This window comes from Erythrolamprus reginae, chromosome 3, assembly GCF_031021105.1.
Source record: "Erythrolamprus reginae isolate rEryReg1 chromosome 3, rEryReg1.hap1, whole genome shotgun sequence".
NCBI lineage: Eukaryota > Metazoa > Chordata > Lepidosauria > Squamata > Dipsadidae > Erythrolamprus > Erythrolamprus reginae.
In genome coordinates, this window is record NC_091952.1 from 142,971,044 (window position 1) to 142,992,867 (window position 21,824).

General features: G+C 42.5%; 1 protein-coding gene across 8 annotated transcripts in view; it reads right to left on the reverse strand.

The window, feature by feature from the left end:
• The window catches only part of PCDH1 (protocadherin 1), a 434,444-nt gene extending 413,482 nt beyond the window's left edge, over window positions 1-20,962 (reverse strand). For 4 of the 8 annotated variants that reach the window (XM_070746895.1, XM_070746888.1, XM_070746894.1 and 1 more), the window contains exon 1: window positions 20,800-20,955. Coding sequence is in view for 1 of the 8 variants with exons in the window: in XM_070746887.1 (XP_070602988.1) it covers window positions 20,060-20,069 (10 nt within the window). In the remaining 7 variants the exon portion in view is untranslated. Of the gene's footprint in view, window positions 1-19,302; window positions 19,330-20,059; window positions 20,210-20,799 lie in introns of those variants that run through there. The other 4 variants (XM_070746887.1, XM_070746889.1, XR_011558642.1 and 1 more) reach the window with 3 other exon arrangements.
• Window positions 20,963-21,824: the final 862 nt, after the last annotated feature.

Here is a 21,824-nt window from a genome sequence, read left to right on the forward strand (position 1 = left end):
AGCTCTGTTGAGCTGAGCCTCTGTAGTAGAAGGATTGATCCGCCTGACGAAAAGGTCGACGATAGTAAGGAGATGGACGCTGAAAGGATTTCTTCTGGCTCGAGGGTAGGATCTTCTTTTGTCCTTAGAGTCGATGAGGAAGGGCTCCAGGACATCACCAAAAAGGTTCTTACCCTTGTATTCTGCTGTAGCAAAACGCCACTTGTGTTTAATATCCACTTGCCACTTCTTGAGCCAGGTCATCCTCCTGGCCGCTATTGAGGAGGCCATGGTTTTGGCTGCAAACCGTGAGGTATACAGAGTAGTGTCTGCAAGTAGTTGACAGGTGGCAAACATCTTGTTCAGGCTTTGTTGGGCTGAAATGTCAGAAGCCGGAATCAATTCCTGCAACTGTCTGACATAGATGAGCATGGTCCTAGCGAAAAAGGAAGAGGTTGTAGCTCCTTTGATAGCCCAAGCAGCGGATTGATGACTCTTCTGTAGGAGCTGATCAATTTTACGGTCTTCTCCCTTTAGAAGATCCTCCTCCTTTCCCGGTAGGTTCTCTGAGGAATGCAGGGCAAGAACTGAAAAGTCTATAGCAGGGGGTTCCAGGAAGGAAGCGAGCTCCGGAGCTACATTAAAAAATCTCTTCTCTAGATTAGAAGGAGCTGGACCTGCCGCCGGGTTTAGGCATTGTTTAGTAATGGTCTCTACGAAGAGGGGCGGAGCCGGTATTATGTCTTGCTCCTCTGTGTAAGGATTCCACAGGGTCTCCACCTGGGAAGCGGAAGGTTGAGTTTGAGTGGGTGGAGTTGTGAGACCAGCAGTTGAACGAGCCTTCAACAAAATGGTAGAAAACAACTCTGCTGGGAATAAGGCTGCTGATATAGGTAAAGCTGGGGAAGCTTCTTCGTCCTCAGACAGACCGGCATGACCCCCCTCTGGAGGTTCCTTGTCAGAAGAATCCAACTCCTCAGCCGAGGAATCAGACCAAGAATCTTGGGTAGGTCTGAGGGTAGAGGCCGCAAGGGAAAGAGGGGCCACTGGGGGCGCCGGTACTGGTCTAGAGGGAGTGGTAGTGGGTAAGGTGCTAAGCTTAAGTTCGATGCTGCGTTGAATTGCTGAATCAATCCACCTCTGGATAGCTGCTGCATCAAAGGTTGTTGAAGAGGAAGGGTGGACTTCTGGGGGAGGCGTCGCCTGAGGTATCTGTTGAGAGACCTCTGAGGGAGGACCAGGTTGAACTGGAGGTGCAATGAAAATCGTAGGAGAAAGGGGAACTGGGGGTCTAGAAGTGTCTGGGGTCAAATTTTGATTTTGTAAGCCAGCTGGACCCCAAATGCTAGCAGCCAGAGTTACAGCGGACCCAGAAGGGGAAAAGGTAGCTGGAGCCTGATTAGGAATTCTGGGAGTAGGGGAAAGAGCCCTGGCTGCTTTCTCATGAAGACGTTGTAGAGTAAGATCCCTACGCCTCTCTGCTTTTGAGGGTTGAGGAGGAGGGTCCCTGTTTTCTGGAATAGGGGAAAGGAGATCAGAATCCACATGTAGAGGCCTGACAGATTTTTTGGTTCTTTTCCCTCCTGCTTTAGCTAGGTCTGCCATGGCAAGATAGCTAAGGAAGAGGGAAAGGGGAATAAAAAGTAGAGGAAAATTTAGCAAGACAAAGTCCCCTGCAGGGGTCTGTGAGGATAAAATAGGAAACTGTTGAAAATGTGTCTTGCAAGGAAGGGCTAAATATATATATATATATATATATATATATATATATATATATATATATATATATATATATATATATATATATATATATATATTGAAAAATAAATAACCTAGCCCCTAATTCTGGAAAAGGATGAATCCTTAAATAGCTATCTCCTTCTTAAGCCTGGTCAAAAAACAGTAGAAACCCAGAAACTTGGGCAAACTACTGAGACCGTTGCAGGATTTAGCCAGAAGATGGCGCCAAAGACCTTAATAATACTGTATAGCCGGCCGAAGCTGAGTCACTAGGATAGTAATTAACGCCTGATAAAAAAGCCGGCAAATTTTTTCTCCTGCGTCATGAAGTATCGGCGTCTTTTAATTCTCTCCCAAGACTCCTGGAAAACCTGGCATGGAGTCAGAAAACTCTCTGGGAGGAAAACAAAGGTAAAATAGAATAAACCCCTTTTGTTTTGTTTTTTACCAGAACTGTAATCAGCTCCAGGGGGAATTAGGGGCCACTGTGAGGAACTCGCACGTTGTGCCTAGGAGGAAGGAACGTTGGCAAAGGGGGTCAGACTGTAACCAGTCAGGATCCCTCACCAGGCTTATGGCTTGCCTGCGAGTGGCTCCAAGGCAGCCCTAATGGCTGAAGGAGACAATAGGAGCCAGTGGGGGTGGGGAGGACCCAAAAGCCCTACTCCCCCCGCAGATAGAACTGTACCAAAAGGTCACTGCACTCTACTGCTTCCTCAGGACCAAGTTAAACTGATTAAAAATTGGGATTACTAACCTAATGAAGATTATTTATAAGGAGTCACAGACAAGATAGGTTGTGCTGCACGAGGTATCTCTGTTAGAAGCGAGTCAAAAAAACTGGGTCTGTGGGCGGATCCAGCCTTTTTAAACTTCTATGACTCGGACACACCTCTTACAAGCGAGTACAACCCATCTTGACTGTCGACTCCTCCCTCCAAGGAGAACTTCATATTTCACTAATTTCTCTAGCTGCTTCTCCTCAATTCTGCTGTCCCCTGGGATTGCGATGTCGATGATCTATACTTTCTTTTTCTCCACGATCACAATTTCTGGTGTGTTATGCTTCAGAATTCGGTCAGTCTGAAGTCGGAAGTCCCACAGTAGTTTTGCTTGCTAATTTTCAACCACTTTTTCGGGCTTATAATCCCACCAGTTCTTTGCCACTGGTAAATGGTAGTTCCGGCACAAGTTCCAATGTAGTCAGTCTGTGCAATCTTTTTGCAGCAGCTGAGTATGTGATCAATTGTTTCATCTGTTTCTTTACAAAATCTGCACTTTGAATCGTCTGTTGATTTTTCAATTCTGGCTTTCACAGCATTTGTTCTAATGGCCTGTTCTTGTGCCGCCAGTATTAGTCCTTCTGTCTCCTTTTTGAGTGTTCCACTTCTGAGCCATGACCAGGTCTTTTCTTTATCCACTTTGCCTTCAATCTTCTCCAAGAACTGGCCATGCAATGCTTTGTTCCACCAACTGTCCATACGACATTGAGATACATTTTTTCTGTACTGGTCCTTAGTTTGCTTCACCTTGAGAAGCTTCCAATTGTTGACCTCCATCAGCGATGACTCTTTGCTCCCCTTCACATAGTCAGCTAATGCATGCTTCTCTTCTTCTACTGTCTGCTTCACTTGCAAAAGTCCTCTGCCGCCTATTTTCCTTGGTAAATATAGCCTGTCAACGTCACTGCGAGGGTGTAGTGCATGATGGATCGTCATTAATTTTCTGGTTTTCCTGTCCAGGTTGTCCAGCTCTGCTTGAGTCCAGTTCACTTTGCCAGCTGTGTATCTACTGACAAGTATGGCCCAAGTATTTATAGCCTTGATAGTGTTGCCACCATTCAGTTTGCTCTTCAAAAATGTTCTGGTCCTCTGGATGTACTCTTTGCTGATCACAGTTTTCACATGGCCATGCTTGATATTATCCAGTTGCAAGATACCCAAGTATCTGTAGGCTTCTGGCTGGTGGCACTTGATGGTTTGACCATTTGGCATTTCAATGCCCTCACTTTCAGTGATTTTCCCCTTTTTCAGTGCCACTGTGGCACATTTATCCAGGCCACACTCCATGCTGATGTCATTGCTGAAGATTCACACAGTGTTGGTTAGTGACTGTATCTCAGTTTCTGATTTTCCATACAACTTCAGATCATCCATATACAGCAGGTGTGAAATTTTTTGTGAATTCCTAGCAGTTTGGTAGCCTAGGTTTGTTTTCTGTAGGATGAGTGACAGCGGGATTATATCGATGATGAATAGCAATGGGGACAAAGAGTCCCCCTGGAAGATGCCCTTTCTGATGTTGATCAGTCCATAGCTTTTATTCCCAACAAAAAGCTCAGTCTAAATTTCCTGATGTTTTCATTGACTCCAATGACTTCCAGGCATTTTATGATCCAGCTGTGTGGCAATGAGTCAAAGGCTTTCTTGTAGTCAATCCAGGTCATGTATAGGTTTGTTTTCCTGTTCTTACAGTTCTCCGAAATCATTTTATCAATATGAGCTGGTCTTTTGTACCTCTACTTCGTCTTTTATTGCCCTTTTGCTCCATTGGCATGATGTCATTTTCTTCTAGATAGTCCTGAATTCTGTCAGCTATGATACCTGTCAGCAGTTTGAGCATGGTCGGCAAACATGTTATTGGCCTGTAGTTTCCTGGTATGGCTCCTTTCGCTGCATCTTTCTGTATTAAATATGTTCTGCCACTTGTAAGCCATTCACTAATATTTCCTGTTTGCAGCATTTTGTTGAACAATTCGGCCATTTTTGCATGCAGGCTGGTCAGGTATTTCAGCCAAAAACCATGCATCTGATCAGTGCCAGGGGGTGTCCAGTTCTTTACCTTCTTCACTCTTTCTGCAATCATTTCAGGTGCTTTCGCCAGCTGCTGCATATTGCTCCCTGAGAATTCCTTTTCAAACTCCTTTATCCACCCAGCAGTCCTGTTATAGTCCTTTTCGACCTCCCAGAAGTCTTTCCAGAACTTTGTTGTTATTTTCACCTCTGGCTTTTCAATTTTCTTATCTGTTTGCTGATGCAAGTTCTGGAAGAACTGCCTCTGGTTGGATTGAAATGTTTGATTCTGCCTGTACTGGGTGATCCTAGCTTCATATCGCTCAATTTTCCTGGCTGTTGCTGTTATCTGCTGCTTTACAATTTCCAGAGCTTTCTCGATTTTTCTTGTACTAAGCCAGTACTTTTTTGTCAAATAGTCTTTGATCTTCTGATTGTTCAGTTTCTGCTCCTTAATGTTCTTCAAGTTACTTGCATCTTGTCTCAAGCTTTTGATTTTCAGTTCTAGTCGGATTTTCTATTTTGGTTTTCCAGTTGGTTTTCCGATTGGTTTCTGTGGCAACAATCCTAGTTCTTCCGTTACTATCACAGCTGTACTGTAGGCAAGCTGATTCAATTCTCCAATTGAAGTTATATTGACAGTTGCAAGTGCAGAGTTAATATCTTCCATCAGTGGGACAAGTTGTTTCTTGCTTATGTTTTTTAAGGCTGGCAGTCTCTTTCGCTCTGCATTGGATCCTGCATGAGCAAGTATGCTGCCTTTGAGTCATAGTGCCAAGTGTCTCATTTGCAGCTTCTTGCTGTCTTTCTAAATTTTCATCAGGTTCCAGTTGTGCAGTGACTTCAGATCTTATTGGAGCTTCTACTGGTGCCAGATCAGATTTTGGTGTTTCTATTTTCCAAATTTTCTGTATTTCTTCTAATTCGACTTCACTGAACATTTGGTTCCTGATTATGAGTCGTCGCTGATCAGCCAGTCGAAGTTCCGTTATTTTTGAGTCTGCATATTTCATAATTGGTACATCCGTCTTTGATATCCACGTTTTTCAGGCTCTGACTTGTAATAACACTTCATGATTGTGCGATTCTCTGACATTGAGAATTTCTGCCGCTTTTTGATTTGTAAGCTTTGTTTGTTTTGTTCCTGTAGCTTATTTGTCGATGGCTGCCCAGGTTCCACAGCAACCACCCCGGTCCTTTTTATCCTGGGCGACGACCGAGCCAGTATGGACTTCTTTTTGTTTTGTCTCTCCATTAGTTTAAATGTGTTAGGTACGTTTAGTCTGGCTCCTCTGCTTTGACCACTCCGGCAAGGTTAGACCTACCAGTAGTTTACACTACCACCAGCACAGCTCTCAGCTTCATTGAAGCACACAAGCCCCACTACCACGACAAGGCGTACCCGTCAGTGGGCATACAAATCTAATAAATAATAATAATAATAATAATAATGCAAGCACCTATTTTATTTTTATTATTATTATTATTATTATTATTATTATTATTATTATTATTATTATTTATTAGATTTGTATGCCGCCCCTCTCCAAGGACTCGGAGCGGCTTAAAACAAGAAAACAATCAAATCCAATATTTTAAAAAAACAGTTTAAAACCCTTAACATAAAAACAATCATCCATCTCATACAGACCATACATAAAGTGGAGACGATCCAGGGGAATCAATTTCCCCATGCCTGACGGCAGAGGTGGGTTTTGAGGAGTTTGCAAAAGGCAAGGAGGGGGGGAGTCCTAATCTCCGGGGGGAGTTGATTCCAGAGGGGCGGGGCCACCACAGAGAAGGCTCTACCCCTGGGTCCTGCCAGATGACATTTTTTCGTCGACGGGACCCGGAGAAGGCCAACTTTGTGGGACCTAATCGGTTGCTGGGATTCGTGCGGCAGAAGGCTGTCCCGGAGATATTCTGGTCCGATGCCATGAAGGGTTTTATAGGCCATAACCAACACTATGAATTGTGACGGGAAACTGATCGGCAACCAATGCAGACTGTGGAGTGTTGGTGTAACATGGGCATACCTAGGGAAGCCCATGATTGCTCTCGCAGCTGCATTCTGCACGATCTGAAGTTTCTGAACACTCTTCAAAGGTAGCCCCATATAGAGAGCATTACAGTAGTCGAACCTCGAGGTGATAAGGGCATGAGTGACTGTGAGTAGTGAGTCCCAGTCCAGGTAGGGCCGCAACTAATGGACCATGTGAACCTGGGCAAATGCCCCCCTCGCCACAGCTGAAAGATGGTTCTGTAATGTAAGCTGTGGATCGAGGAGGATGCCCAAGTTGCGGACCCTCTCTGAGTGGGTCAATAATTTCCCCCCCCAGGTAATGGACGGACAGATGGAATTGTCCCCGGGAGGCAAAACCCACAGCCACTCCGTCTTATCAGGGTTGAGTTTGAGTCTGTTGACACCCATCCAGACCCTAACAGCCTCCAGCCACCGGCACATCACTTCCACTTCTTCGTTGACTGGACATGGGGTGGAGATGTACAGCTGGGTATCATCAGCATACTGATGATACCTCACCCCATGCCCCTGGGTGATCTCACCCAGCGGTTTCATGTAGATATTAAATAGCAGGGGAGAGAGGATTGACCCCTCAGGCACCCCACAAGGGAGAGACCTAGAGGTCGACCTCTGACCACCCCACTAACACCGACTGCGACCGACTGGAGAGGTAGGAAGAGAACCACTGAAGGACAGTGCCTCCCACTCCCAACCCCTCCAGCCGGCGCAGAAGGATACCATGGTCAATGGTATCGAAAGCTGCTGAGAGGTCAAGAAGCACCAAGACAGAGGATAAACCCCCTGTCCCGGGCCCGCCAGAGATCATCCATCAACGCGACCATTGGTTGCACACATGCCCACGAGCGCAAGATTTGGCTTCTGTACATGCGCAGCAAGCCAAATCTCATACGAGGATGCGCACAAGTGAGATTTTGGCTATTTTCACCTGTATTTTTGTTTCTGTGCACACGCAAATGCCAAATCTCGCGCGGCACACAGGCACACGCATCTGGGATTTTCCTACCAGAGCTGCGCACCTGGAAGCTCTGGCTGCTGCCCGTCAGTGGTTTAGTCATGCCAGCCACATGACTATGGAGACATCTTCGGATAGTGCTGTCTCTTCGGCTTTGGAACAGAGATGAGCACTGCCCCCTAGAGTCGGGAATGACTAGCACATATGTGCGAGGGGAACCTTAACCTTTTAACCCATATTTTCAGGATTAGGGGTTTTCCTTTATTGCTGAGTTCCATGCATAAATGAGGTGGAAATGAAAATGGCCTAAGAAATCCCTTCCAGATTTTAATCTCTGTCTTTGCTTTGGCTATGGAGATGGCCTGATATTCTGTCTGGATTGCATTTACTACAGTCCCTGATTAATTCCCTGGTTCAATCCCTCATGGATTGGAAAAAAGAAAAGAAAGTGATGCAATTCATCCTGTCATTTGATCTAGCAGAAGAGGCTTCTTCTCTAGCACTATTACACTGCTAAACAGAGCTTACAACACATTTGTTATACCAATTCTGGAATACAGCTCACCTATCTGCAACTCGCATTGCAGATCAGACATTAATATAATCAAGAGTCCAGAAATATTTCACAAGAAGAGTCCTCCACTCCTCCGCTCGCAACAAAATACCTTATTCCACCAGACTTGAAATAGTAGGATTAGACAATTTACAACTACATCGGCTCTAATCTAATTTAAATGTTGTTCGTAAAATCATATACCAAAATTCCTTCCTGTTAATGACTACTTTACCTTCAACCCCAAGAATACAAAAACATCTAATAGAGTTAAACTAAATGTAAACCGCTCCAAACTCAACTGCAGAAAATACGATTTCAGCAAGAGTGACCAATGCCTGGAATGCACTACCTGACTCTGTGGTTTCTTCCCCAAACCCCAAAAACTTTAACATTAGACTGTCTACAGTCAGCCTATCCCCATTTCTAATATGTCTGTAAGGCCCATGCAAAAGCGCACCACTGTCCTATTGTCCTCTTTTATCCTTATTTTTTATTTTATGTTATTTTATACAAACTAGCACTATAGAAACATAGAAACATAGAAGACTGACTGCAGAAAAAGACCTCATGATCCATCTAGTCTGCCCTTATACTATTTTCTGTATTTTATCTTAGGATGGATATAAGTTTATCCCAGGCATGTTTAAATTCAGTTACTGTGGATTTATCAACCACGTCTGCTGGAGGTTTGTTCCAAGGATCTACTACTCTTTCAGTAAAATAATATTTTCTCATGTTGCTTTTGATCTTTCCCCCAACCAACTTCTGATTGTGTCCCTTTGTTCTTGTGTTCACCTTCCTATTAAAAACACTTTCTCCTAGACCTTATTTAACCCTTTAACATATTTAAATATTTTGATCATGTCCCCCCTTTTCCTTCTGTCCTCCAGACTATACAGACTGAGTTCATTAAGTCTTTCCTGATACGTTTTATGCTTAAGACCTTCCACCATTCTTGTAGCCCATCTTTGGACCCGTTCAATTTTGTCAATGTCTTTTTGTAAGTGAGGTCTCCAGAACAGAACACAGTATTCCAAATGTGGTCTCACCAGCATTCTATATAGCGGGATCATAATCTCCCTCTTCCTGCTTGTTATACCTCTAGCTATGCAGCCAAGCATCCTACTTGCTTTCCCTACCTCCTGACTGCACTGCTCACCCATTTTGAGACTGTCAGAAATCACTACCCCTAAATCCTTCTCTTCTGAAGTTTTTGTTAACACAGAACTGCCAATACAATACTCAGATTGAGGATTCCTTTTCCCCAAGTGCATTATTTTACATTTGGAAACATTAAACTGCAGTTTCCATTGCTTTGACCATTTATCTAGTAAAGTTAAATCATTTACCATATTACAGACGCCTCCAGGAATATCAACCCTATTGCACACTTTAGAGTCATCGGCAAATAGGCAAACCTTCCCTACCAAACCTTCCCCTATGTCACTCACAAACATATTAAAAAGAATAGGACCCAGAACAGACCCTTGTGGCAATCTTCACTAATTTATCTATCAGCTCTTTATGTGGAACCGTATCAAAGGCTTTGGTGAAGTCCAGATAGGCAATATCCACGGCACCATCTTGATCCAACACCTTTGTGACATAGTCAAAGAAATCAATGAGATTAGCCTGACATGATTTGCCTTCAGTAAAGCCATGCTGATTTGGGTCCAATAAGTTATTGTTTTTTTAGGTGCTGATTTATCCTCTTTTTGAGTAGAGTCTCCATCATTTTAACTATAACTGACGTCAAGCTAACTGGCCTGTAGTTACCAGCTTCTTCTCTACTGCCCTTCTTGTGGATAGGCACAACACTGGCCATTCTCCAATCCTCAGGAACATCTCCTGCAGGGATTGGTTAAACAAATCAGTCAGGGGGGTAGCAATCAGTGTTCCCCGCACCCCAAAATACCCCCCGCGCACTCTTTTCCATGGGCGCGTGCTCCCCATCCCCCTGCCAGCCCGCTGGGGGGGCGGGGAGGCGCCGGCAGTAGAAGGAAAGGGAGCCGCGGCCGCCCCTGCCTCCCCACGGTGCCTTCGGCCCCCTCCGCCGCTGGCCTCTCGGCCCTGCCTCCCGCCCGCCCGATCTGCCCCCTCTCCTCCTTTGCCGCCTCCTGCCTTGGGGCACGACTTCTCCCACGGCGGTGGCTGCAGCTTCTCCTCCTCCTCCAGTTCTGCACTCCCAGCCGGGGGTCTGCGAAAGGGTTTTCTCCGCACGCTTCGGGAATGCCCGCCCCTCTCGCAGCCCCTTCGCTGGGAGCGCTTTCGTCCTGGACTTTCAGCAAGGGGGCTGCAGTAGAAGCAGGGCAGGCGTTCCCGAAGCGCTCAGAGAAAGCGCTCTCACAGCCCCCTCACTGACAGAGAGAGAGAGAGAGAGGGAGAGAGAAAGTAAGTGAGAAAGAGAGAGAGAAAGGGAGGGGGAGAGAGAGCTAGCAAGAGAGAGAAGAGAAAGAAAGCAATAGAGAGAAAGAAAACGAGAGAGAGAGAAGGGGGGAGAGAGAGATAGCAAGAGAGAGAAGAGAAAGAAAGCAATAGAGAGAGAAAGAAAACGAGAGAGAAAGAGAAGGGGGAGAGAGAGATAGCAAGACAGAGAAGAGAAAGAAAGCAATAGAGAGAGAGAAAGAAAACAAGAGAGAGAGAGAAAGGGGGGAGAGAGATAGCAAGACAGAGAAGAGAAAGAAAGCAATAGAGAGAAAGAAAACAAGAGAGAAAGAGAGAGAGAGAGAGAAAGAGGGGAGAGAAATAGAAAGAGAGGGACAGAGAAAGTGAGAAAAAGAGAGAGAGCAAGAGGGGGAGAGAGAAAGAGAGAGAACGTGAGAGAAATGACTCTTGATTTAAAGCATATGGTAAAAAGCACCCAAATAATAACAGGGGAAAAAAACCAGCCGTTTGTGTGTGTGTATGTGTGTGTGAACTCTTAAACCATTTCAAATAGCTCACCTGTTATTGGAAATGGTTCAAGAGTTCACACACATACACATACACACACACACGCGTACGCACACACACAAGGGGGGAGGAGACAGGGATGGAAAAAGAGAAGATAGTAATAATAGTAATAGATTTTGGTTTTGTTTTATTATTAATTTCTTTTAATAAAAAAGAAGGGAATTTTTTATTTATTTATTTATTTATACATACTTCTATGCTGCCCAGTCCCAAAAGGACTGCCACTCAGACACTATACTTTTCCGCCCACACCGGAAAAAAAATTAGAGGGAACATTGGTAGCAATGACAGATCTGAGTTCTTTAAGAACTCTGGGGTGGATGCCATCTGGACCCATTGCCTTATTTATCATTAATCGTTCAAGTTCTTCTAAGACATCGGCTTCTAAGATCACTGGAGCTGAATCCGTACAGCTGGAAGCAATGCTATATCCCTCTATAGTATTATTTTGTAAGGTGTCTTTTGAGAAAACTGAACAGAAGTAGCTATTGAAATGGTCAGCGATCTCTTTATTCCCATCAATGCATGTATTATTCCCGGTACTAAGCTTCGTGATGCTGCAGTTTTTCTTCTTCCTATCACTAATATATCTGAAGAAGGTTTTATCCCCCTTCTTTACAGATTTGGCAATTTCTTCCTCTTTTGAGGCTTTAGCAGCATATATTATCTGTTTCGCCTCCTTCTGTCTCATTTTATATACCTCTCTATCAGCTATACTTCCAGATTCTTTATACCTCCTATAGGCAGCCTTTTTTTCATTGACTATAGCCCTTACATCATTGCTAAACCATAGCGGTTTCTTCTTCCTTTTACCTTTAGTTATTTGCCTTACATACAGTCCAGTGGCTTTCAAGATGGCCTTTTTTAATACCATTTTATCCCTCCCCTTTAATTCATTATTTAAATATTTCCCCATTGCATTAAAATTTGTTTTTCTGAAATCCAATACTTTGGTTGTAGTATAGGATTGCTCACAATCAGTTTTTACATCAAACCACATAGATGGTCACTGCAACCTAAATTTTCTCCCACCTTAACCTCTGAAACCCAATTCCCATTCGTAAAAACTAAATCTAGAATGTTCTCTAGTCGGTGCCTTAACCAGCTGTGCCAGAGTTGCTCCTGTAAAGGCCTCTACGATATTCTTATTTTTGCATGTCAGGGCACTGGGGATATTCCAGTCAATATCAGGCATGTTGAAATCACCCATAACCACAATATCTCCCTTTACTGCCATTTGGGTAATTTCATCCACCATCTTGTTGTCATATTCCTCAAATTGCCCTGGAGGCCTATAGATCACCTCAATTCTAATGACAGAACCGTCTTTATTTTGCATGCAAATCCAGAGAGTCTCCAGATCTTTACATGTATTTTGAATTAGTGTTGTTTTTACACTTTCCTTAACATAAATGGCTACTCCACCTCCCCTTCTCTCTATTCTATCCTTCCTATACAGTGTATATCCTGGTATGGATATTTCCCATTCATTAGAATCCTTAAACCATGTCTCAGTTATGGCAACCAGATCCAAATTATCTCTAGATATTATGGCCATTAACTCACAGAGCTTGTTGCTCAAGCTTCGAGCATTCGTGCACATTACCTGAAGAACATTGTTTTCATTATTAGTTTTCCCCTTATCATCAACAATTACATATATTTTATTTGCAGCTCCCTTTTCATAAGCTTCCAGAAACTGATTTATCCTCATTGGTCGGGGACAGAGATCATCCACATCAGTTACATCTCTGTCCCCTTTACCTAGTTTAAATGCCTGTCCAAAAAAGTTCTGAATTCCTCACCGAGCACCTGGGTACCTCTGTATGATGGATGCAAACGATCCCTCTTATACAACTCTCTATTAGACCACCTACTGACATCATGACTTACATAGCCAAAACCTTCAGCTTTACACCACTGCCTTAACTACACATTAAACTCTCTGATACAAGTTGTTTTATCCTCCTGGCCACAAACTGGTAACACCTCTGAGAAAGTCACTGAATCAGTTATTTTACCCAGCTCAATGCTTAGACATTGAAAATCTCTTTTTACTACATTAACATTTCTCTGGGACAAATCATTTGTGCCAAGATGCACCACCACATCAATGTTATTACCTTTACTCACAGCCTTGACAATCCTATGTTTGACAAATAATTTTAATTTAATTTAACTTAATTTATTTGACTTCTATGCCACCCAATCCCATGGGACTCAGAGCAGCTTACAACAATAAAAAAAATACAATACAATGGTAAAAGTCAAATATTAAATACTAAAACAGCAAAAAACCCATTATACAACCCACTAAACTATCCAGTCAAAATAAACATACATATGAAAACACTCACAATTCGGGCATTACAAGATATTAACATTCACGGCCCCAGGCCTGCTGGCAAAGCCTTTCAGAAGGCCAGTAGGGTGGGAGCAGTACGGAGATTGGTGGGAATTGGTTCCATAGGGCTGGGGCAGCCACAGAGAAGGCCCTCCCCTGTGGTCCTGCCAACCTGCATTGCTTAGATAACGGGACCTGGAGAAGGCAAACTCTGTGTGATCTTAGTGATCTCTGGGAGGTATGTGGCAGGAGACGGTTCCGTAAATAAACAAACAAACAAATAAACAAACAAACAAATAAATAAATGTGGCAGAATTCTTAACTTTACCTGTTTTTTTTAAAACAAAAAAGGGATCTATCATTTCACTGTTTCATCAGTGAACTCATCAAAAATATCCATGGAGGGGTATTCCTGGTATAATGCACAATAGGGCATTAGAGTGAAAACAACTGCTACAATAGAATGAAGAATATCAAGCAAAGTAGATAGTTCCAGCAAGAACAAGCTATAAAACACTACTTTTAATGTAAAGAGGGGGAAATGTAGCAGAGGTTGCCTTCCTAGTGAGCTGGGAGGATGAGATGCATTCCTACCCTTGAAAAACATTTACTGCCTTATACTTACAATTAATTAGAATTGTAATTAACCCCAACACAACAAGAAATCTCAAGGTGAGCGCTAAGAAAGAAACCGCCAACACCCACTCACAAAATAGAAGAAAATGGCACATTACTTGCACATTTTTCCAATAAATTACATGCACATGCCCATGTAATTATAGAAGCTGACCTTAGTTTGACAAATATTACATTTATAATCTTACCACAAAGTACTCATCAGATCCTCAAAAAGTTAAGTTCCCCTTTTCCATTACAAAAGAAAAAAGAAAACAAAATGTCAAGACTCAATAAGTCCACAAATCTTACGAGCAAATGGGTTTGGTCTGTCATTGCTTCCTCTTCCTGATTCACCTGAAAGCTAACAACTGCAGAGGAAGCTCAGGGATAAAGAGCTGTACCCTTTTATGTATGATCTTGTATTTCCAGGATCAGATAGATAAATGGATGTACACTTACACGTAAATAAAGATGTTCTGTAATAAAACTGCTTTGAGTCCTGTTTTGCTTTTCTCTTGATTTTGAATAAGCAAACATCAACACAAAGGATCTTTTATTCAGAATTGTAATTTCCCCTTTTCCATTACTAAAATAGCAGAAATGTTCAACACCATAATGGAGAATAGATGAAAAATGACATGACAAGGGCTACAAAAACCTAGACAATTGTTAGATGACAACAAATAAATTCACTAACTCTAATTTCTGGCACCCTCTAATGGTTATTTGGATTTTTTTTCAGCCCAGATATGATAGCCAAACATGTTGGTTTCTCCTGCTTCCTTGTTCCAGTTCACTGCTTTCTCAGCCTCCAATCACATGAAATCATTCAGGAGAAAATGATCTTGCTAACCATTTCATTTTTCAAACAGAAAACCAGTTCAGGTTTCTTTATGTAATTCATTGCTAATATATCAAACATCCCTTCAAAAGTTAATCATGCATGCTATCTCATAGCATAACCATTAGTTTATAATCACAAGTATAGATTGGGCAAGATAAGGGTTCAGAGGCCACAAATTAGCTTTCCAATCTTCTGAAGGGCTTGGAAAACATTTAGCAAGGTGGTAACATCATCCTAAGAAAAGGCAACATGCTTTGCAGAAATTTTAAGGATCAGAATGGAAAACCTTTGGAAGGCAGTTTTCATTGTCCAATAAAAAATGATTCTAAATCACAATGTTTGCCTCTCATTTCCATGTTCCACTGTTAATTGGGGGGGGGGGGGGGGTATTCTGCCAAATTTGAGTCAGAGATGAAATTTCAAAGCAATATACAATAGAACAGGAGTCCTGAAACTAAAGCCTGTGGGCCAGGTATTAATGAAGCAATTAATCCAGCCCTCCTTCCATTCTAGGATGGGATGCAATGACATGGCATGGAATGGAAAGGAATTGAGTGAAGTATCCCGGGGCACTGTTTTTGAACATAGAATGGAATGGAAACAGGAAAGAATAGAATGGGAATAGGAAGAGATGGGATGGAATAGCAATGGGGTGGAATGGGAGTGGAAATGGGAATGGAATTGAATTGAGTGAGGTATCCCGGGGCAGTGCCAGGATTGAAGGGGATCCTGCAGAAGATGCCCCAAGAGCCAGTCTCATTTCTGTATTGATCAAGTATTCCCTGTCCTGATTTTTCTTCCCTACCCATTTACTAGTAAACGTTTCTTTCGCTTGATACATAACAGTCTTTGACGGTAGAATGGAATGGAAATAGGAGAGAATGGAATCAGAATAGAAAGGGGTGGGGTGGGATTAGATGGAATAGCAATAGGATGGAATGGGAATGGAAATGGAATTCAGCAAGGTATCCCAGGGCACTACCGGGATTGAAGGGATCCTGCAAAAGATCCCCAGAAGCCAGTCTCAATCTGTATCCATCATTCCCTGTCCTGGTTTCTTTTCCCCACCCCCATTTGCTAGAACACTTTTTTTTTGTTTGATATACAGTATAACGGTAAAAGTCTTGAACGTGGAATGGAATGAAAATAGGAGACAGTGGAATGGGAATGGGAATAGGAAGAGGATGGGAAGGGAAAGGATGGGAATGGAAATGGGAATAGGATGGGATGGAATGGAATTCAGCAAGGTTTCTCTTCCTCACCCCCACTAGTTGTTATAGAAGGGAGGGAGGGAGAGAGATATGAGAGATGTTGAATTGTAACCTCCTCAGGACTGAGAAGAATTGCTGCAAAATCGAGTTTTCTGAAGTGGGTCACTAGACTTGTAAACTTAAAAAATGATTTAACAAAAAGAAAAGTCAAACAAAAGCAAATTAAAAAAAACCCAGGAGGAAAAGTAACAAAAATTTAATTTGTGTGTATTATTAATGGACTGCTAAATTGGCAAAATGGACTGCTAAATTGGCCATGCCCACTCAGTCACATGGCCACCAAGCCATGCCCATCTAGCCGGCCCGGCCCCAATAGTGTGAGGTGAAGTGGTCCCCTGTTCAAAAAGTTTGAGGACCCCCGCAGTAGAACCTCTGGTCATGACCATATATTAATCTTACAAATGTCAGATCAGAAATAATTCCTATTATGTTAATTTGGATTTATTGCGTAGGAGGTATTTTTAGGACTTCAATATGTGACTTTACTATTTTTAAGAGAAATATATGACATATGCCCCAGTATGCCTCCCAATAAAACATTCAAAATGTCTCACACAACTATAATTTTCTTGATTCCAGCAACTATAAAATCTTTCATAAATGGTTTAAATGGGCCTTAAATAGTGCTACTTTCACTAATTACACAATATAAAACCATCAAATTAAGTGAATTTAGATAGCACATTTTCATTTGAAGAGCACTTTTGGGTCTATACATTTAAGCCCCTTTAAAACAAGTGAATATTTTTTTTCAAACTGGCATACAGGATTGTAGTTTATATGCACATTCATGTTCTTCTCCAGAATTTAATCCAGAATTTAATCCAGAATTCAACTCATCTTGAAGAACATTTCTGATTAGAATGGCAGCCTTCCATTAAATTCCTAAATCTACTGCATTTGTTAATTTGAAAGTTGAACAGGACAATGGCCATACTCCATCTTGTCATTTTTCTAAATAAGCCATTTTAGTGTTTCAGTTCCCAACCAGTTCCCTAAGTCTTTGAAAGGGAGAAAATGGTAGTGTATATTTTTATAACATAAATGAACAGAGATAAACACATGTATTAGTAACTGGGGTTTTTTAAGAATTCAGAAAAATCCTAAAACACAAATGGAAATGGGAAAAAGACTGTACACAATCCAAATCCTAATAGTGGAAAACAAAACATAATTTTGGACCAAGTTCTATTTCTTAAAATAGTAATTCACTAGCTGACAATGTACAGTATAAGAAATGCAACAACACTAACCTTGGAAAAATGGAGTGTCCCTGGTTATGAAACTGGATGACATTCTAATGTAATTAGTAGTAACACAGATTTCAAATATAATTAATGTTTACCTTTCTCAAACCCATTCATTCTAATATGTATCAACATAATTCATATTATAACATAGGTCAGTTAAAAGAAACCCAAGCTACAAAAAATAGCATAAATACTATCCTATGATGAAAGCAATATGCCTCTTTATTGAAGTGCACATCTTAAGCATCTTCCACTGTTATATTTATTCTAATATGTGTAATGCATTTTTCTTTCAGACTATGCTACACATACAATTCTTTCAAGTGTATTTTTGCATCTTGCAAACCATCTCTCTCCAACCTATGTTTATTATTCACCCAGTCTCTTTACAACTTCATCACATAGACAATAAGTCTACAAATAGTCAAAAATGTATACACATCTCATTTACATGCTGATCATATCCAATTAACTCTATCCAGGTTTTTATTCAGCTTTTATTGCATTTACATGATCCATATTTCTAAAAACTAGTTTCTTTCCATCCTCACTTACCCAGACCTATTTCATTTCATTGATGATTTTTCAAAGGGAAACAATATCTCCAGAGAGACATTTAACAGAAACATTTCTCAGCATGCCCAATTTCAGACCAATATTTTAAGGCTGCTCTAGCCATCAGCCATAACACAACGTACCTTCCATCTTAAATACATGACCTGGCCACCTCGGAATGAGATGGTGATCATGCTGTCCACAGAAAAACACAGCAGTAAGCACTAAAAGTAGCCACAGTACCTGGCCAAATTTCGTTTATGTTCCTTATCCCCCCCCTCCCCCAGAACGCTCCTACCAGCACACTGAAAACAAACGCATTTGGAGAAAACGAAAAGGTTTTGCAGCAGTTACGTGATGTCCCCAAGCCAACGCCTAGCCAGATTGGGGGATGGGTGGAAATATCGCGCAAATCCTGCGGGGAGGTGATTTGCTGCCAGCTCATTCTGCATGTTTCAGGAGATAAAATTGAGTATTTCCCGCCCCAGCATCGAATAAGCCAACAAGTGTGCTTACACTGAATTATACTGAGTGCCATTCTCAAAAAGGAAATGCATATACATGCTACATATGTGTAAGTATCCAACTAGTGTGTATGAAAAATAGATGTTGGTCATTGCTTTCTCCCTAACTCCTCTTGGGTTTTTTTTATGCTAAGGGGGGGTTGTCTACCGAGGACCACTGTATTAGCCATTCTCAGCCATTAAATCCGTTAATCCACACAGCGCAGATTTATAAAGCCACTGGGTTTTTTTAAAACATGAAATTATGGTGTTAGCAAAAAGGATGGAAGGGGGGAGGGAGAACTGTCCAGATTTGCTCATGAAAGGGCAGGAGCTGATGAGTGGCAGAAGTGGGAAGGAGATTAGGATTAGAATTCCAGCCAGAGGTAGAAACTTGATATACCTATCCATCTTTCTCTCCTTCTCTCTCTCTCCCCCTCCCTTTTCTATCCATCCATCCATCCATCCACGATATCTGTTGCAGCTTGTATCACAAACCAGAGGCTTTTCTGCGAACATCCTCAAAATTTACTAGATTATCATCTCACTGCTGCATCCCCAGCATCAACTAGACACCCAATAAACGACACCTCCTGCATTCCAACACACAACGGCGGCAAAGATGCGTTCTTCGTTCTCGTCGTAATCCTCCCAGCTTCCCATGCAGTCGATCGGGTCCAGCTTGCACACAAATTACAGCTCCTCCTCACTAATGGTGGCCAGCAAAGACCAATTCGCCGCATTCTCCCAGTTCGCCTATCCTCTACAAACATCGGGGTTGTGTTTTTTCCAAGAAATCGAGATCAGTTTTACTTGGATTTTTCTACCTCACCTACCAGGGCTGTGGCGGCTTTATTTTGTTATGGATCGTGAAAGCCATTTTTAAAATCTACCCCACTCACCCGCTATCAATTTACAGCTACGCAGCTCCCCCGCTGAGGGTACGCGTTGAAGGCTCAGCTCTTCGGGGTAAATTCTTCGCTGTATCAAACCGGTCCTTGCCTCTGGGATGGATGTTCGTGTACGAATGCGCGTGTGTCCAGAGAAGCGAAATAAGAAGAAGCGCAACCCGGGTTTTGCAGGCAGTCCCCGCCTCACCCTCCTTTCTCCTTCCTCCCGGTTAACCACCTCCTCCAGCTACCAAGGAAAGGTGGCAACCCAGCTTCTTAAATCCTGTACCCAGTCGAAACTCTTTGTGGAAACTACAGAAGGAAAGTGACCTGTGCAGCCACCACCGCCTGCGTTAGCCAAGCGGCTGCCAATATTTTATACCAAATATACTGGGCAGTCGGAGGACTCCTTCATTCACCCCCTCTGTAATCGTTTCCATTTGCAAGAATCCACGGCCAAGTCCCCTTCAATCTCCTTACGCCTGATGCTAGCTAGTGTTGGACCAGAAGGAACATACAAAATTTTCCCGATCAATCCATAGTCTTACAACGTTTATCTGCATACAAGGCAAACCAGATTATCTCTTGAATCTCAACAGTTTATCCTAGAAGTAGCCCCAGTTCCTGGGCGCCATTCTTCGCCTCAATCGCTCTGCCCCTCCCTGAATTCGCGGCCATTTACTCGCCTGAAAAATAAGCAGCTCCGTTTTCGCTGGCTTCCTTCATGTAAATCAAATAGCAACAGCGCCCAGAAATCTGTAGTGCCCACCTTTTGGCATCAGGAGACTTGATTTGTTGCCAGCTGCTCCTATCGCTGTCTAAACCTTGGGGTTGTGCGCTTGTATCTACAAGCATGGGACTCGGTGACAGGATCAAGGAAACCAGTTTCGCTCCGCTCTCTGCACGTTATCGCGGCCAATGCTCAACACTCCCACCAGGGGCATGCTAGGTCTTCTTCCCCAATTGCTTGGGCGCCTCAGGGGGTGGGGTGGGGCGGGTGCGTGAGAGGCCTGTGTTTCCTTTCATCGAGAAATCCCTATACCCAAATGACCGACGCCAACAACCCAATAAACAAGTGGCCCTTTTGCCATGTGGCTGGATCTGATTTTACCAGCCTTTGTCTCAAGTCAGATCACTGTAATTTCGATGCCTCCCATATCAACTCGTTCCTGGTTTCGGTGAAACAAACGCCGTCTATTACTGCACCTGCTAGAGAAGGAGTAGTTGCTACGCACTTAAAACGACGTCTCCTTCCTTGGAGCATCAGTTCAGGATTTTATAGTAAAAGGAGAGGAGCTCATTTACCCCGCAAAAAACAGAAGCAACAGGTTTTTGTGACGTGCCAAGGCTAGGTGAACGTGAAGACCGCCAGGCGCCATTAAACGAGGAAGCAGTAACTATACAAGTCAAATTTCATATCTTAACCATATCTCATAGTGGGGGAGTATTATTATGGGGTCCCAGTTCCTAGTTAATTAAACATACATACTAGAAAGCGCTACTACCCACCTTCATTTTAACCATGGATAATTGGTCCTTCTGTACCTTTAAGAAGCTAAATGGATTCTATTTCTTTGCCAAATGAAGAGCACGATGACATTCAGCCTGTTTTCAGTGCCAGGCACTCAACTTGTTAGATTCGAGTCTGTTGTGTACCTACAGTTCTTCTGCCACGTCAGAGAGGCAGGTCATGTGGACTCTCGGAGAGCTAGTTCAGACAGGGCAGAAGAGGGTAGGGCTTACCTGTTAATCGGCTTTTGGATTGTTTTCCAAATGAGCAAGGGAGGGGGGTGGAGGAAGAGACCATTTCTCTTAAATGTTGTAGATGGCTTATGTGAAGATTTCCACCGATTTAGTAAACATACAAACCAAACAGAACAGAGACCAGTTATATTTTTCCACATTTCAAAATTGCTTGCTATGAACCTGTTGCATATCTCCTCTTTTCTTCCCATAATGATCCACATTGTTTGTGAAGGAAAAATCCATTGTGTATAAAATAATTTAAGTTTTATTTTAAGAATATCAGTATTTGCTATCTGTAGCTTCCAAAGATTTCCTATTTTTCCTTATCTTGTGACTGTCATTTTAGCATGATAAATGTTTGCTGTTTACCCAATAAACCATATAAGGTACTATTCATCTCCAGGAGAAAGAAACAGGATGTAGACCACATTTACGCAAGGAATTCTGTGTACCCCTGTGATAGGTTGAGGAATTCTATGTACCTTTGTGACTTGTAAAACTATATAACCTGCTCTTTAGCTTCTGTACAAGTGTCTCTTTCCTTATGAAGAGTACCCGCTTTGCAAACCGTTTTTGGTATACCCAGAGAGAATAAACATTTCTGTTCTCTTTGTCCAAACATCTTGTGTGAACTTTTTCATAAAAATTTCAGCGCACAGTTTGCATTACCCAATGCACCATCCAGAGCAGGGGTCCTCAAACTTTTTACACAGGGGGCCAGGTCACTGTCCCTCAGACTGTTGGAGGGCCGGACTATTAAAAAAAAACTATGAAAAAGTAAAATACCA